Here is a 17291-nt window from a genome sequence, read left to right as displayed (position 1 = left end):
ATAATTTACTAAGATGAAAAATAGATATATCATCCAGGTGTTACTGTTAGTGTGATAAGTAGAACAGAGTTCCCTCTGGAGATAGAAATACCCAGACAACCACTTTTTTCAGAGTAATTCCTTGCAGTGGGCCGTTGTTATCTGTGTACTTAGTAACAACCATACACTGGGTCACTGGTATCATTTTCTGTGCACCATCAATACATATATACAGTACTTAATTTCAGCTCTAAACTGTAATACCTTGCATAAGCTGCATTATAGATTATCTGTTGTGGCAAAAACTAAGATAGTCATCAGTATATTTGAGAAAGGGTGTCCATATAGCACAGAAACTTCCTTCCGTCCTTCTGGTGGAAGAATTCTTCAAATCAAGAAATACGACACCTGGATTAGAGTTGGTTGCCTAGGTGATTCAAGTAACAACTATAACAGTGTTGTAAATTTGGTGTCCCTTAATGACAAATGAATCAGATAGATTATTAACTTCTAGGTATGAATTTAAGTTCCTTCGATATCTGGTTAATAGTATCAATTCGTTTCTTTGGTACGAACCACATGTTATTACCCATACATTCTGATCAGGCTGTCAGTTGGTTTCAGGTTTTTGCTGACCCCATATTTCTTGCCTCTTTCCTTTGATGAGTTATTTACCAATCCTCCGCTGCAAACAAACAAAGCTTTGTAAGTGAGAGGGAATGTCCCCTAAGTCCAGGGTCCTAACGGCCGTGTATACAGTTTGTTCAAAGAGAAAGGCGATATCACCACGTGTGGGTGATCCGTTATAATGGATTGTGGAGATGATTGGATTTTTCCCCATGTTCGATATCGTTTGCCGTGCCTCTGTGGAGTGGTTTTGTTTGGAACACCATGTCCCCACTCCTTGATTAGACCACTATAGATCAGATATGCCTGCTAGGCTTAAGTCACCCAGGGGATGCAAGTAAGTAATACCCCTTATCTTATCACTCTAGCTAACTGATAGCAGCATCTTTTGAAGAAGATAGCGCTAATTGGTGCTTTCAAATCAAGTTGATGAAATGAAGGAAAACACTGGAGGGTACAATGTACATGTTCGTAAAAAGCAGAAGAGAGTAGCCTCCATAGCAGGTTTTGAAGCGGCTTTTTTGGGGGCTAAATAATACACTTTTTGCAGCGTAACTATTAGCCACCCTGAACCTGTAACCATTACCGGCGAGATGGTTACGGGGTGGCTGATAGTTATGGGCTGGCTGCAAAAAGTGTATTATTTAGCCCCCCAAAAAGCCGTTTCAAAGCCTGCTATGGAGGCTAAGAAGAGAGTGGCATCATGATATCTTGAGTAAAACACCTTAATGTGTAAGTTCTATATTAGAAGAAAAAACAGTCAGTACAAATTAATCAAAGCTGGGCCTGAAAATGACTTGATTGCTAAATCTGCTACAGTATACTGCGTTACATAAGGTTTGAAACTGTATCTACGACATTTAAAGGACATGTTGCCTGCTAGAATGTTTTTGCATTCAAATGGCTATCTTTTTGTATTCACAAATTGCCTTCCTTAAGTTCCTGACACTTGTGAGACTAATTGTCAGATCTCTTTCCGGTCTACTTAAATATTTTATTCTTCTCTGTTCAGAAGTTGTTCCTATGATTTTCAAAAGTCAGTGCTGAATAACATGTTTCTGGCACAGATTTCCGCATCTCTAAATTTGTGTGTCCATCCATTGTAATATAAGAGAACTGGGTCCTTTCAGGTGAATACAAGCTTGACTGTCCTGAGAGACAAAACTGTACCTGTTCTATTCATATGTATCAGTTGAGACCAAACCCTATTGAAGTGTCTTCCATTCAAAGGGGACAATTTGATACAGGAGAATTGTCATCATTATGTAGGGTAGTAACGGGGAAAATGTGCCCTATGGGACTGATAGGTTTGCTGGTGCCTAGTCTGATTAGTAATCGTACCTGGAATTACCTAGTCGGTTTTACCTGAGGGGGGATTTTTTTTTTATGTAACAGCAACTTGTATTAAATGAAGAAAATTGTCATTAAAAGTGTTTAGTCCTCGTAGGTGTAGTATGAAGCATGCGGGACGAACTTAGCTAAATTCATTTTTAACTGACATTGTTGTCACCTTTGTCCACATGTCGCCCATGAAGTTCAGAATGGAATGTTCCAAAGTTGTTCTGACAGGTTTTAAAAGGTGTAACCAGTAACTGTTATATTTACTAGAGCTGTGTGTGCCAAATTTAGACTGAAGTATATCTGTATATGTATATCTGAGGAAGGATCAGAGCTCTGTAGAGTTGGCAGGAGGTCAGAAGAATGCTGTCCATCCCAGTGCCGCAGTGGCACCTGTGTGTGGGTAGGTGTTTGTGTTTTTCTCATGCTACTGTGTAACATGATCAGAATAGCTCCAGGCAAAACAGATGTCTGAAATGGCAGAGGGTCTACCTGTAGAATAACGCATGCATGTGATATTCTGAGTAGGCCCCATAAACTCCAAGATTGCATGAAGTTTACAGGTCTTTTGATTTTAGGTCAAGTTTTGATGTGTTTTTTTTTAATAATCCAGGTTGATAAGTCCACTTTTCCCCCAAATTGCAAGGTGTTTAGGAACTCTATGCTTTGCGGGTCTATGATAAGTCAAGTAGGATCCTTCGCTATCAAAACAGTACTAAAGTCTTTGGAAGACAAAAGCCCTCTAGCCACATCTCTTTACAAAAGAGAATACTTTATACTTTAAGGATCATCATTCTCCAGGATATGCCTTTGTGGGAATTCTACGGCTATTGATCATTTTGAAGAAGCCAAGGGACTTTTCATACGCAGATCTATCAACCGTAGATCTCTTGTTGATAGCTAAGGTGCTGTTGTTATTTGGTTAGATTTACAAGGCACTGGTAAACCATCATGTAAAGCTGCATACTTAAGCAGGATTGGGTACAGCTGAACCCATGTTGTAGGAAAGACAAGCAAGATTTTCTGGAAATGATTCAGGAGATTATCCGAGGTATTGAGGTCAGCTTGAGGAGACTATGCATGATAACACTCCTCCAACTCACTGAGCAGTTAATCTGGCATCTCCCCTGAAGACACTTAAGCTAAGATCCTACTGCTTGAGTTTCATAGGAGTAGGTTTTTTCAGTACTGAAGTGCCACCTGTTCCAGTCTGTTTATCAAAAGAGCTGCCTGAGAAAGTTTGAAAACCCCCTTGTAAACTTGTCCCATCCACAAGACTCAAACCTCTGCAACTTCTGCTTGCAAACTGGGCCTGAAAAGAATGCCAGGACGTAGACTGGGACCCAAACCCAACTTTGTGATTTAGAATTAGGCCTTCACTTTTGAACTTCTGCTTGTATTGTTAATTTGGGATGTTATGACTTCTTTTGGAGCCTGTCTTTTGAGGTGGCACAGTGACCAAGGCAATGTCAACAAGCAAGGTAGTTGCCTGAAAATTATCTATTAGTCAGATTCTATACAATATCAAGTGCATGTCAAAGCTGTTAGTGTTGGTTTACAAGCGACTATCTTTTCCCATGACATTCCAAGTGAACATCGTTCCATAACGTCACACCTCAACTGAAGTGAAAGAATGGTCCATTTCCCCCTTGCCTGCAGTACCCAACGTATCTGCTAGTGAGATTATATTGTAGGTATGTGGTATCATGTTATATATGGTATCAGCGTGCTGATTCCCCTTTATAAGATACTACAGGGGTTATAAGTCAATCCACATAGGCTTGTTTAGGCTTTGGGGTTTTCGACAATTGAAGTAAAGGAGATGTTTCTGATGTAGAGACTTGTATAACAGAAACTAGCCTCTTCAGAGATAGCTTACCCATTCAAGTGTTTGCTTAAACCGGACAACCTGTATTTGCCAAACCCCAGTTTTTCTCGCTAAACATTGACTGTTTTCCCATCAATCACAAATTTATCAACTGCGTCTGTTTAACGACTCTTTCCCTCCTCGATAAGGCCGTCAATTACTGGAGGGTGTGACCCTTAGGGGAGGGGTCAAACGTTTTAAGGGTCCAACATGCGTTATGGCATTGACTTCTCTGCAACAGTTGGAGCAGATAGTGTGGAGGTATTGCTGAGGATTGTTTATCCAGCTGGGCCTTAGCTTTGAAGTATTCCCAAACAGGACTTCTTGCACTGTTTCCTAGTCTTTAGGGACGGTTAGAAGTTTGATAAGGTAAGGTTGTCCAACCTTTGCAACAAGTTGATTGTACTGAGTGATTGGATGAATTTATCCTCCTTTCAAATAGATAGATTTTACCTGTCTAATGTAATTGGCATATTAATTACCAAAGAATTTGTTAAGTGCATGTCAGTACTGTTGGAAATGCCATAGATTGGAAATCAGTCAAAACTTAAACAATTTACTGCTATCAACATTCTAACATAAAATTGAGACTAACAGCACAGAAAAAATTCTTATATTCAAAATGGTACTTTATTTTCAAAAGTGCTGTCACTCAACTGTGTTAATACTGACATCACTAGATGGTAGGTAGGAGAGAATGCAAAGCGTCTTGCTAAAAAAGCATTTTGTCCGTTTTTCTGGGTGTAGATGCAATCCACAATAGATCTACTACAGACTTCTTGTCTGTTCCTCTGATTGCCTAAGTAACAAATGAGAATGATATTTAGTCCCTCTTTTGTCCAGTGTTACTGTGTTGGTGTGAGGCTTGTACTTCTTACTAACACAAGCACGGGTTGCTAGGAGATACCTGTTTGATTAGTACATGTACCTTACTAATGCCGGCTGATATGGAGTAGCACAATTGGTGTGCTGGCCGTAGTTTGGCAGCCACAGTAGTTAAGTCACTGGATTTTATACCTTAATTCTTGTCATGCCAAACTCCAGGATAAGTCGTAAGTTATGACATCGATAGCCTGACTTTGTGTGATTTGTTGGTCGTTGTTTTGGTCTCGTGCTGGTATGTTTGGCGTGGGTTTGCCACATGTTTGGTTATGACGCACATTTTTACATCGCTGAGCAAACCTTGCTGAAGGCCGTTGCACCTTCTCATCTTAAAAGCTCTAAATTTGAGCAGTCAATCTGTAACCAATTGTAGCAGAACTGCTTTTTAATTACATCTCTCCTAAACATTATCTCCATTCGCACCCACCTGTCCCTACAAAGGCTAAGCCCTACCCACAAAAGAACAGGTTTTGGGAAAGAGAAAAATCACCAAGATTTTCAAAACAACTCTTGTCATTGGAGACTTTTGGCTTGAGTGCCAAGGACCCTGAATTGTTGGATTAGAAAAGCGAAGGTCAGGCCCAAAGTTTTCACTACAGCGCTGTTGTTGTTTTGCGGTGTCCCATGTTCAACTCTGTGGGATGAGGTTTCCAATCCTTGGCTGGATACATTTGTCTTGTTGCCACCAATCTGCTCAGTGACTTGTTTGGTTAGGGAAGAAAGTATTGTACAAGTTATGTTTCATCGGTATAATCTGTATATATGCTGTTCAAACTGGCTGTGCACAACTTGATCAACTTGACATGTAGCACACTTGCAAGGTGGTTCTCAGGTAAGTGTTAAGTTTAGATTTTGAGGCTTAATATGTTTGTTTTCCATGTTTAGTTTCTTTGTCCAAGCATTGCTATCATGAACTTCTCAACAACAGTTTTTTTTTTAAATCACATTGGAAAATACTGTTCTTCTTTTGAACTTTAGCATGTCATTTCCAAAGTAGTAAAAATGGATGAGGATGATCTCAAATTTGTCACTTAAACATTAAACAACTCTTACTCTGCTTTGTTGAAATTTGAAAAAGGTAGTTCATTACATATCTCACCAAAGCTTATTTTTCTATAAAGCTAGATGCATCTTGCTGATTGGCTTATATCATACTGCCTTCAACACTCACCCTGTACTGTACTTAGTTTAGTACATGTAGCCTCTCTTTTAGCAGATGGCAATGTATGTATAAGTTACTATAACATTCTTTACTGTTGTGTCTGTCAAGACAGCATGCAATACCATTTGACAAAAACTTGACTGTGCTTGTAGTAGTGGCATCTCTCAGCATGTAGAACCAGATGTGACCCCCAAGAGATACTCTTGTTAATGAGCGATGCTATTACATCTCCCTGGGGCAAAGAAACTGTCAGAATTGGGTCAAGCCATTTCAAACCCTTTTGCGTACTTTTCTTTAGAACTTCGATGTAGCAGCATAATTCTTCGTACCCTTCTACCATCTGAAGATTCAAGTCAGTCCTACATAGTTTTAGTAACCAAGAAATTTTGAGTAGAAAGCTGAGGGTTTGTTATGCATCACAGTAGAACAACCCTCATCTTGAAGATGGTATGATCCGTAAGCACCCCATGGCAAGCGTCTTGGCTGAACCATTTTCAGATTGAGAGGTGTAAAGCACCGCAGCAGTGGGACTTTTGTAACAGTTTGGAAATGTATGCAGCGTCCATTCAGTTGGCCACTGTGTCCCAAGCTTGCTTGTTATTTGCATGACAAGGGCAGGCTTACTACTTCAAGTGAGACCCCCTTTGTCCCCGGTGCTACTGGTAAATGTCAAGCCATTCATTTTGGTGCCACCCACTTGGCATCTTTGGAATCAGCTGTTACTGTTAGTGGAAGGAGGACCGCTTTTGGGATTACTGTTGTGCAGAGTTCAGATGTTGTCTAAAGGGTTGGACTAATACAAAATGGTGTGCCAACCTCAGGAAATGTAGGTAAGTGTAGAGTCCATGCCTAACTTGTACACTGTGGAATTTAACAGTATTGTTGTGGATTTGTATGCCCAGTGACCATGCCCAGCACATATGTTACCACTAAAATGTGTGTATGTGATATACTGGTGAAGTAAAAGTAAACCATGTAGTACTATGTACTTACACCATACCAAATAGTTAGAACTTCCTGTCTCTTTGGAAAGCTATGAAAGAGTTGCTGTGTTCACAGGAAGTAAAATGGTTTTCAGTGAGATTTCTGAACAGACAGCTTGGAACAGTCTTTTGTATACAGAGAGAAATCAGCCAGGGATGTTTCAAATTCCAATAGAAATGACTCTGTATTTCCTTTATTTCTACCTGAATCTATGGTCTTTTACTGTTTTTACATTGATTTTCCATTTGAAATTGTGATTTGTGAATGAACAGGAAGTAACCCTGTTAAACCAGTACCCAAACACCCAGCCAATCATAGAAATGTTGTCTAACCCAAAAGAATGTTGCAGCCATAGCCCTAGGGCAGAAGCCATGTATTCCGGATGATTGCCATGTTTATGACACATTTACTGTCAGCTTGGTGATTACATTGTGTATGAAGGCTTTGTTTTGAGCTTCAAAGAGCCATAGACAACAACACAGTGATTTGTTCAGAAGATATGATAAAAGTGTAGCTGTTGCCAAGGCTTTCAGTTGTCATGTTGTGAGACAAAAGAAGGTTGCTTCAAGAATTTGCCAGCAGGTTTGTACAACATTTGAGATTTGTTTCTTTTATATTGCGAGATGTAGAAGTTGGTGACCATTGGATAGGAACATGTGGAAAGTGATATGTTAGATTTATCTATCTCGTGGTAGAGACAAGTTGGCAAACCAAAAATTGGATGTTGTTTATTGATGAAAGATAATGCAATCAAGTTTTACACAGGTTCAGATAAGAGCTTCTTGAGTTGATTGAATGTTCAACAGCTACTTGCTTGTATATGTCACATTTACTTGGATAAACTCTACAGTGACAGAATCTTACATGTACGTATGAAAAAAAATCATTTCTTTTTCTTGACACTTGATCAGTATATTGGCCTTTGTTATATGGGACTACCAGAGACAAAAATGTCAAAGGTTGTTATTCTTGCCGTTTGAGACACAGGTAAAAAGTAGTGTTTATGGATCCACATAGGAAGAATATTAATGATTAGTTTGTTCAACCACTGTGGTCCGGTATTATGACATTGGTGTCTGTTGATACTTATGCCTGTTACCGTTCACCGATTGTCCTTTCAAAAGCATGGACCGTGATGAAATAGCACGCTCTTGTGCTGTGCTTTCTTTGAAAGTGAGATGGCTGAGTTTGTATTGGCAATACAGCCGGAGTATTGCTACCTACTTCATACAAGTTGTTGGAACACTGGATTGGTGCACTTTGGAGGGGTGTTCATTTTGTTCACTTTTGTAGAGCTATACAGGTTGCTTGAGAGAGTATCTATATTTCTATAAACTGTAATGTATACGTATGTGTAGCGTCCAAAAAGTTGCGGTATAAATTCAAACATTATTGTTTATTATATTTTTAATGATAGATATGTTGTGACCTTCCCTTCTCTATGAAATGGTATCACTCAAAACATCAGCTAATGCAAAAGCAAGTTCGATGGCTTTGTCTCACTGTTTTCAGGTAAAGAAGAAAGACTTTTATCTCTGGTTCCTTATTGTGTGCTTATTGCTGTTCTACTCGAGTTCTTCAGTTTCTCACAAGTATTTAATGCTGACAGTCCTGTTGGCAAAATGCTGGTCTGCATGGAAAGTAAACAATTTTGGATGCAAGCCTTATGGTCTTTATTTTGGTATGGTGTGGAAGTCATTGGCAATGGCAGATGTTTTCCTTCATGCAGGGCAAACTACAAGTCCATATGCCATGCAGTTTTTTTCCCTGCTGGAATGCCTTTTCCTTCTGTTAGGTTTGTGTGATCGCCAGCAATGCCAATGAAGGGTTAGGCCATGTTGATTTGATTATATGGATGGCATCGTCTGGGAACCCCAAAACTGATGCGAGCGTGCGAATAAAAAAAAAGTTTTCGAAGAAAAAAGTTGCCTTCATTATGAAATCTATGTGGTCAGGAAGGTTGAAGAAATTACAAAACAGACAGAGAATCGTATACCAAAGAATGGATTCTTCATTTTTGGTCTTTCACACCTTCTTTGAGTTTGGCATTCCAGACATTAGTATCAGTTTTCCGAAATATCTTTTTGCAATTTACGGCATATATTTGCTCATTTTATAGCTGCTTTCCACGATTTACAGTATGGTAGAAAACCTTTGTTGTGTGGAAATGAACAAAAATTGATGCACGCGCGGATGTCATCCATATAATTAAACAACATGGCCTTACTGCGAATTGATAATCACCACTCGATCAAAGGCTCAACCTTGGCATATTTTCAGAAAAAATTATGTAATCTAAATCAGCTGTCAAAAAAAATTCTATCATAAAACTACAGAAAAGATTGAAGCTGTTTTGCCTGGCATCTTTACGAAAAGATTGCTTGTCTCAAGGTGCCTGTGTACATGTATCTATTGAATTTAAATTTCAAAAGTTTAGAAACCCAGATAGTGTTCAATATTCCTGACATGCAGCGATTGTTTTTAGTAGCTGTCACAAACTCTTCTTTCCCAATGCTGTGTGGTCTGCCCTTTTGACTCAGCCATTGAATTTTGTCCATGTAAATTTGCATGCTATGTATTTATTGTAATTATTGGCTTTCATTGTTTACTTCTGGCAGAGATCGATGTAATTTGTGGTGCTTGGATCAAGGGTCATAATTGCTCATGGTGTGTGCGTCATAACAATAAATTGTTGAGTATCGATCTGTTCTGTATGTGTGTAGCCATAACTTTGATTAGTAATATGGATACTTAGGCTCTCTTTACATTATACTTTTGCCGTCAGCGCCACTGGCGTCAGCGCCACTGGCGACAGCGGGAACCCCGTGTAAAGACAATTCCCGTCGACGTAGTCCCGCTGTCAACAAATTTTCTCCCGTCAGCTTCGAAGCCGTCGCCCGTCAGCACAGCGGGAGTCCCCGTCAACTTCAAACTCCGTCTAAAGAGAATACGTCGGGCTCGCGTCAGCGGGAGTCAGGGTTTCGGCGATTAGCATAAAGCACGCGTTGATTAGCATACTGTAAGTCTACTTAGATCCCCGGTATATATATATAGAGAGAGATTCGCGGGATCCGCGGCGACTTTTGTGCCGTGCATTCATTTCCCCGCGGATATATTTATCGTACTTGTGCCCCCCTCCCCACATTTACGAGTGATGAGCATGGAATATCTACACATAAACAAGGCTTTGCATTGTAGTTTAATACGGGCGAGGAGACGCCGTCTACCGTTGTACAATCATACAATTTTGTTTCTTGCTTTTGTTATGCTTACGCCCGATACTTTCTACAAGATGGCGAAATGCAAGCACCGCAGGTGTCTGTCAGATTTCCGGGCGGTGTGTCTAGAGACGTCGCGACAGCGGCCTCCCGACAGCGGGAAATTTCGCCGCTGACGCGAAAAACGTAATGTAAACTGCGCCTTAGTACAGTTGTATTGATTTACTGGCAAAAGCCGGTTGGAAAATAATTTTAGGTAAGCTATTATTTGAGATGTGTAACTGTTGCTGTAACAGTGGGGTTCAAGCGCCACAAACAGACCAGTCTAACTGGTCCAAACCTTTTAGCATAGTGGTTAGTGCATGTGGTCTATGGGCAGGCAGGCCTGGGTTCGATCCCCGGGAGGAAGGGGACTGTCTTCCTCGCCTCTTGTGTTTCACTGTTACCATTGAATTTGAAGGTTACAAATACAATGCTTTTGGTGGCAGTTGATTTTGACATCATCCATGTACTTGAATCCATTATCATGGTATATGTTCTAATCTCAGAATCTGTTGATGACACATGCATTTATGATGCTGACAGCTTCATTCATTATGACTTGCCTAGGCCTGATGCTTGAGTTATTTTAGGCTTCATATCTCAATGATAATCATAGTGAAATCAAGGACACAGGTGCATTCAATTTAGATGGTAATATTGTGTTAGACATGACTTGCATTTGCTAACCTGGTATCCATATATCTGCTGGGTCCCTTCTGTCCCTTTGGAAATTCAAAAGCAGAAAAAAAAATGAAGCAGTGAATCTGAGAAGTTAGAGTTAGAGACATTAGGTTGTCATGGCCTCATATGATACCACTGGTTTCCCAACCACCATCTGTAAGTTATTCCACAGACCTTGTATCTGTCACAAGGCCAATATCCACAAACTTGGGGACCAACTGTGCCGGGCGCCACCCACTTTTCTATTACAAACGTGCCCCAGGTTAGTGTACAGGAACCTAACCATAACCTCTGCCCTCCATTCAAATACGCTATTTCCACCTGGAGCTTGATATACAGAGTCATGAGAATGGGGGAAGTATATTGGAAGGGAGTCTCAACCAGACATTTGAATGGAAATCAAGGTGTTAGTTATTACTTTTGTCAGATACCTGGAATAGTGGTGTAAGAACACATCCAAGTAGTTTGATATTTTTGAAGCTCGTCATTTCATATTTTGTATGAATAGATATGTGTTTTTTTATAAATGGCATGATTTAGACTATCTATTAGTAAGTCTTTGTGTTGGACGATTTTGATAGACATTAGCTACTTTTCTTCAGTGCCTGACCCTTCTCAAAAGTGACATTCCGAGGCTGTGGTATGTGTTTGTTTTGGGTTTAAATGTGTTTAGTGAAGATGTTAGTGCATTTGTCACATAAGTGTCTCTATCGCAGGTATGTCTTAGTCTGTGTTATCATAGTATGACAACTGCAAATTTTCTGTTGCTAAGGTTACATATCTGTAGTATTTTTCGGCTACTTCTTTACAGTACCTTAAATCATAGATGGGTTAGAGCAGATGGTGATAAGTTCATGTACAAGTCAACAAGATGCTTTTAGTTGCTGGAACTTTGCCAAGAATGTGCAGCCTTAAGCTTGTAAGTTGTACAAAACTTTTTAGTTTTGGTACTGAAAAGCTCAACACTGACAACAGTATAATTAAGAGTATAAGGCATTCTCTAAAATCTATTTGACTATTAGACAATTAGAGCATGTTGGTCGTGGTCAGGTCACTGAGTTTGCATGACTGCATGTAGTGTTTGTAACAGTGTATACTGTTTTGTTCACGTTGGTGTTCTGGTATGTATACTTCCTCAACCTTACATTACATGGATAAGGTACAGTGGACTTTTATGTAGGTGCACTCTGGTAGATGTAGCATACACAAATCCATTATTCACGATTCTATCTTTCTTCGTGTATTGTATAAACCTGTTGGCATATGTTTAGTGTCATGGCATCCTAAAGAGTGACCATTCAAGGTCAAGGACCTTTTTCCTCAAGTGAAAAATTACTGTTCAAAAACTAACTTTGGGATTGGTGTGCTGCTACACATACATTTGTTAGTGTTTTGAGGTATGAAACACTAAAAGAAGTCACAGTATAATGATACAAGTTTAAAATTAGCCTCTCTGTCCCGGAATGGTTGCCAGGTGTGCAGGCTATTGTTTGTAACTATTGTGCAGGGGCCTGCCAACGAGCCAATAATAGCCTTGAATGGCACTTGAGCCGGGATCCCGCTCCCCCCAACCCCTGATTTGTAAACCGATCCGCCTGGTTGGTTTACTCAGTGATTAGGACCACCGGTTCAGCGGGAAGCTTTCAGTACCGGCTCGCCGACAGGTTTAGGTGCATACCATGGTGTGTTACAAGGCTTCTCTAGCTTTCCTGTGGACATGAGAGGGTCCGAGCTGCTACAGGTACATGTACATTTGTATAACGTATAAGGGCAGGTTGTAACTCTAAGTTTAGATCTATGCCGGTGTTCACACTTTCACTGTACTTTCCTTCTTTGTGGGTGTTTGTATTACCTTTGTCAGTAGTCACGTAAGTTGGTTATACATGTGTATAGCTGTGTACGAAGTCTGCTAAGTAGGTTAAGGCTGTATATCGGAATAGCAAAAATTTGTAAGATGTTTGTTGTGTTGTCAGGTATCCTTGAAATGTTAGGACTTTGCTCTGGATCTAATGACTTGGTAGTTATTATTTTTGCATTAAAATTTTGCGCTTTTGCTAACGGCATTGGCATAGCAGGTTGAGCATAAGGTGTAATAATATCAGGCTCACCAGGCAAAAACCTATGAGAAAGGTGGAAAGATGCTGAAGTATAAAAAGAGCTCACAGTAGCAGTGGTTCACGTACAAGTGTGCGTACGATCGTGTTTCGTTTCTTTTTTTCCACGGGTGGGAGACAATGAACGGGGTGACAAATCCTACCGTTTGGGGTCACGGTGCTTCTGTTGGTTACCCTCCATTGCCAAGAAACTTAAAAATGTATCAGTCACAGCCCAATGTCATCTCTCAACTACACTCCTGTCTATTGGTTACTTCTTAAATGCGTATGTGGTCCTTTTGCCGACCTGCTGGGAACAGGTGAGAAGGACATGTGAACACCTGGGATCACCTGGTTGACACTTCTGTTTACCTTAGGAGTTCAGTGCTTGTTGTTTTAGCTGCATCAATAACAACTACTGTTGCTAATGGCTCTGTTGCAAAGTAGACAGCATGTTCACTAAGGAACGAAAACTGGGTGGTTCATTTTAGCATCAATTGACCGACTTTGAAAAAAGTGTTCATGATTATTGTTAACATCATATGCTTAAACCACTGGAATCATAACTAATTTGATTTTATCTACCAGTATAGTACAAATGTCATGAATAATTGTCACCGTACTAGTAAGTACAGAGCCAAGTTTTCTTCATATATCATCCATAATCCCCATTTCTGTTTTTTAGAAAACAAAGGCATGATTAAGGTTGTGCTTTCAAATGTTTGAAGTCAAAACATTGACAGCTAGTATTATGTATTAATATGTAAACACATGAAAATCAACTTCTTCATCCTTTATGCATAATTCTTGTTGAAGCAAATCCTGCATTTTTTACATATCTGTAATTCATATCAGTAATTCCTTTGATAAAGCTCTTGGCACATGGGACTTGACAGCCTCATCTGATCAGTATGTTAGTCATGAACTATTACCACATGGTAAGTAGGCCATCAGCCCTAATTTGGAGATAACAGTGTCACTCTTGCATTTCATACAGTAAAAGATGAAATATTTACAAACCAGTTAGAAGTACACCTCTGTGTAACATTTGTTTGTACTATACAAACTCATATTCTTAAGAAGCTAATAGATATCTACCGTAAAGCTGATCATTAACTGTAGTGTCCAATGTTTTTTTCTGAAGACAAGAAATAAGTCATTTTACTGTAGGCTGACTAGCGTGATATATAGCGTTGAGCAGTTCATTTCGGCTTAGCATGCCTGCTTGTTACGTGCATCACCCAGCATTCAATGTGGCGAAACGTGCCAGCCAACAGCATTTTTTTGTTGCCAATTTTCTGAGACTTAGCCTTTGTTTGTGGAGCGTTAAGCTCTTGTTGGTTTTGTTGAAAGTTTTCATCTTGATATGGAGGACTCTTACAGTACGTATCCGGGCATGGGACGGGTAAGATGTCACTGTCTATTTACATTGTCCAAGGTTAGGTAGCTGTCAGTGAGCAGTCTATAGCTAGTGTTGTGTCTTCTGAAGAAGCACCTAACATTGAACTACAGTTCGAGAAATTTTACAGGTAACTGATCATGATCAGCCAGGTGTCACAAATGGTATTTCTAATATTACCTTGCTGTAATGCACAGTTTGTTAGTCTAAATCTAATTCTATTTTTTGTACTTGCAGTCAAGGTGGTAAAAATCTGTTCATTAATGAAGATAACTGCAGTTATTAATATTAGCAGGTTATCCAGTAAGGATTAAAGCCAGTTTATGTGTGTATTATTTTAGAATTGGTTGGGTATGACATGTTTTTTTAGGTGGGTTGATTTGAATTTCCTCATGAATAATTCTAAATTACATCTTTCCCGCTGGGAGTATGGATCATACCTAGCTCCCCATAACTGCCCGCCTTTATCTAATGACCTGGTAATGGTTGGTCCAGTAACGGAAGCTGAATGGTATAAATCTCCATTTAGGTGATTTACAACTCTCAATGTTAAGAGGTCCTTACCGGTTGGCTGGGAAAACTGATACCGTAAACTCATTCATTTTCACTGGGACTTTATATTGTCACATAGAAAAAGGCTTCACGTTGGAAACAATTCTGTAGTTACGCAGTAATACATTGGTAACAGGTATTCATGGTGTCAAGAATTCGTGGTAGAGAGAAATTGCCGCAAATATTTGAGATTCGTACTAATATGAAGAACATAATGCATGTTTAATTGGTGTTATTTGACATTTAATTGTTGGCCAGAACTCCATATGTACGGTAAACAGACCTTCGCATGGGGAAAAAGTTGACTTTGCATTGATAAAGTATCAGAAATCCCTGGTATTCACATTTGATAAAGTATTCAAAATCCCTCCCTACACGTAATCTCTGTTAAGATTGTTGTGACTGTTTGCTTTGCCGCCGTGTGTGCCCTTTGATCATATACATGTCAGTTGTACAAATTGGGGCAGTCTTTTTATTTGGTACTTGTGGCTTACACGTTAATGACCTTTGCCACTGTACGTGGGCAACGTTAACTGTGACTGCAAGCTAGTGTACAACCCTGAGTAAACGTTTTGTCCCTCCAATCAAGGCCTATCAATGGAGAAAGTAAAGTTTATCATCTTGATATGGTGACTTCAGTTTGAAACCGAGAGAATTTAAAAATCCAGTTAAAACATAGAAAAAGAAATAAGAATATTGTACAGCAGACAAATTTATAAGAAATATGTACCTTTTGTTTTGTGGTTGTTGAAATTTTATCCCTTCAATAAAAAGAAAAACTTGGCAATCAATTATATGTAGGATGCAAAAGTGATAGTTTTTTTTAACCACTGGAACTGTTTTTCCTCTAGATGGAACATTGAAAGTATATGTCAATCTTGTTGTCACTTGTCAGTGGTAAAAAGCAATTATGCGACGATTACAGAATTATACTTTTGTTTGATCCGCCGACCCTACTGTACCATATGTAACCCATAGTAACACATGTCTCCAACAGTTGTCACTGAATGGATATTTGCGTTGGTAAATCATTAAAATCTGATTCAACTTCAAAGTTCAACTTAATGTTATATGAAAATTCTATTTGTCAGCCTCTGACATAAAAACAATGGAAGTTAAGGTTGCCAGAAATTTCTTTGTTGAAGTACATATATTTTTCTATGGGTCAATAATGGCAATAATTACTATATGCTTCGACAGTAAATAACCATAATTTTTCGAGATTCTGTCATTTCATGTGTAAAATTATGAGTGTTGTCGGCAGTAAATTGGTATCTGGTGTACAACCAAAGGGAACAAAGGATGAAATTTACAGGAAAACATTGGCATCCCATTTTCAGCTTTGGCTAATGCATTACTTACATGTAAACACGATCAGGAATTTTTAAGTTATCAAGTTGCCATGAACAATAAATACTCTTTTAAGTATATACTTTAATACACTCTCACCTCCATCCAAAATCTAGTAATCAAGTTGTTTTTGTGCAAGAAAATCCCCCTTCACCAATAAGAATGACTCACCAGAGTACCTGTATATGGTATATAATTAGCAGACTCTAGCTAGTACATACTCTTTTACCCTAATGTTTTGAACTGATAATATCAGGAGGCAATTATTCCACAATACTCTTTCTTTCCTCATTCCATCCGGGTGAGAGAGCACTTTGTTGTTAGAACCTGGGAGTACAAACAATTTTACCAAATGATTATTGCCATGAAATGTAGTGGAAAGTTGATAACAAACACAGCTAAATTTGACAGACCTTCTTTTGTATCAGGAGCATTGAGGAACTGAACAGTTGATTTTGAGCTTAGGGGGATTTGCAGAAATGCCAGCATTAGTATGAGGATACTGCAGCTGCCCACCAAAATGAGTCAGTAAGAAACACTGTACTCAGTTTTTTGATAGCCTTGTTTAGAGTTTTGGATTTTTATGTAAAGGCTCTGCTGGCATGCTATAGCACTACTTGACGTGTTCTTTCCTTTCTAGCTTGCTTGCTCCGTTATTGTTTGTGTTGCCTTTTAAGTTTTATACTGAAAACTAGAGTTGTAAATTTCTGCTTTTTACTGTAGTTTCAATTGTTGAATTTTCACTAGTTTGGTTAGTGTCTAGGAAATATGACCCATCCACACTTTTTTTCGGCCCAAAAGTTGACCTTTGGTCATAAAAGTGAGTCCTAATGGAGACCGATTGCGTCCGTACCCATAGCAACTATTGTCGTCTTTAACGGCGAAGACTCCTGAGTGCAGCAACCATGAATATCGCTGCTAAGTTCCGCAAGAGAACAAAGCCCTCTGTTGTCTCAAGACTTTTGCAGAAAGTGAAACTAACAAAAGCTATTCAGTCAGGGAAAGAAAGGGCATTCAGATGTCATGTCATTAATGGCCCAATTAAATCTTCACTCGCTTTGTTAAGGTCAAGAATGGAAAGGTAACGATCTAGATTCGTTTTTGCGCTGAAAAAATT

General features: G+C 39.2%; 1 protein-coding gene across 5 annotated transcripts in view; it reads left to right on the top strand.

Annotated features, from left to right (window-relative positions):
- LOC136443594 (uncharacterized) overlaps positions 1 to 17291 on the top strand; it is a 60168-nt gene that overhangs the window by 13505 nt on the left and 29372 nt on the right. Inside the window, exon 1 of one of the 5 annotated variants that reach the window (XM_066440889.1) lies at positions 5516 to 5525. The exons of 2 other annotated variants lie outside the window; for them this stretch is intronic. Coding sequence is in view for 1 of the 3 variants with exons in the window: in XM_066440886.1 (XP_066296983.1) it covers positions 12498 to 12521 (24 nt within the window). In the remaining 2 variants the exon portion in view is untranslated. Of the gene's footprint in view, positions 1 to 5515; positions 5526 to 7308; positions 7422 to 12391; positions 12522 to 17291 lie in introns of those variants that run through there. 2 more of the 5 variants (XM_066440888.1, XM_066440886.1) reach the window with 2 other exon arrangements.

The sequence above is a fragment of the Branchiostoma lanceolatum genome, chromosome 10, assembly GCF_035083965.1.
Source record: "Branchiostoma lanceolatum isolate klBraLanc5 chromosome 10, klBraLanc5.hap2, whole genome shotgun sequence".
NCBI lineage: Eukaryota > Metazoa > Chordata > Leptocardii > Amphioxiformes > Branchiostomatidae > Branchiostoma > Branchiostoma lanceolatum.
The sequence above is the reverse complement of the archived record's forward strand: the minus strand, read 5'-3'. Positions and strand labels throughout refer to the sequence as shown.